General features: G+C 40.3%; 1 protein-coding gene across 1 annotated transcript; it reads left to right on the forward strand.

The window, feature by feature from the left end:
* The first annotated feature begins 306 nt into the window (after positions 1–306).
* LOC115229379 lies at positions 307–1,314 on the forward strand. The gene has a single exon (XM_029799742.1). It carries the CDS (start codon positions 307–309, stop codon positions 1,312–1,314), a length of 1,008 nt encoding a protein of 335 aa, XP_029655602.1.

Genomic DNA, 1,314 nt, shown 5'->3' on the forward strand with positions numbered 1-1,314 from the left:
GCATATTTTATTATTTCATTGTCATTATTTCTTCTTTGTTTCTGCAAAACATGAAAATTTTAAAACAAACCCTTAGAGGGTCTGTTTGCCAATAATTAATTCTTCGTATAACTTTGATTTCTTTTGATTCATTTGTTATTTGTTCTATACAAATAAAAATGTAAAAATAGATATCACCTGTACATAAAATTAATACCAGAAACAATATGGAAAACATTATTCTTCACGATAAAAAACTAATTTATATTCTTTATAATTCTAATAATTCATTTTTGGCATATTTGTCGACCTATTTTAGCGCGCGTCATGTGGTTCACCTTTTCTGGTGGCGCCGGATACAGTCCTAAACGGTATCTAAAAAGAACCATTTGCTCCCCGCCAACCAGAGGACTTCCCCCTGGACGGCATCTTCTCAACGTTGGCACTTACTATCGATTGTTGCTGTTGACCTCAGGTGACGTGGAACAGAATCCCGGTCCAAAGCTAACAATACAATGCCTGAATATTGACGGGATTCGAGGAAAGACGGCGGAACTTGCCAGTTTTTTGGAGGAGAACCGAATAGATATCTGTCTTCTCCAAGAGACGAAACTTTCGAAACGGATCCCTACTCCTCTTTTTGCTGGATACGATGCACTACGATGTGACCGCGAGTCGGAGCATGGAGGGGGTCTACTGACCCTTATAAAAAGAGGAATAAAATATTTCGAGAATCCCTTACCGTATACAAGCCTAAAGAAGGACTCCAACACCGAAATAATTGGAATCTCACTTATGACCTCCTACGGAAGACTTGAAATCGCCAATGTCTACGTACCTCCCCCAGGTTCATGCAAGAAGGGCTATCGTTTTGACCTATCAAGCCTTGATAAATTGGATAACTTACTCTTATGCGGAGATCTGAACGCGAAGCATCCCGCTTGGTTCAGATATCAGACTGCCGATGCCAGAGGAAACCTTTTGATATCGCAATTGCAGAAGTTAATAATCCTTAACAACCCGAAAAAGAACACTCGAACACCCTACAACTCTAAGGACACGAGGACATCGCCAGATCTATCAATCTGCTCACCTCGGCTTTCCCCTATCATCAAATGGTCGGTCCGCTATGATCTCCGAAGTGACCACCACTCAATGATAATGAGAATGAACTGTTCTCCACATCTCATACTGAAACCAAATTTTTCTATGATTACGAAAACGCAGATTGGAATGCTTTCGCAAATTACGTCGATTCAAGACTCCAGAACTTTCACCCTAAGAATTTTTCTTCCTTGGACAGGGCAGTGGAAAGCTTCAACAAAACTATCATAG

Source organism: Octopus sinensis, unplaced genomic scaffold (assembly GCF_006345805.1).
Source record: "Octopus sinensis unplaced genomic scaffold, ASM634580v1 Contig12563, whole genome shotgun sequence".
Taxonomy (NCBI): domain Eukaryota; kingdom Metazoa; phylum Mollusca; class Cephalopoda; order Octopoda; family Octopodidae; genus Octopus; species Octopus sinensis.

What these genes read in the sequence shown, in the direction of transcription:
- LOC115229379 (XM_029799742.1), top strand. Translation starts at nt 307, where the DNA reads ATGTGGTTCACCTTTTCTGGTGGCGCCGGATACAGTCCTAAACGGTAT.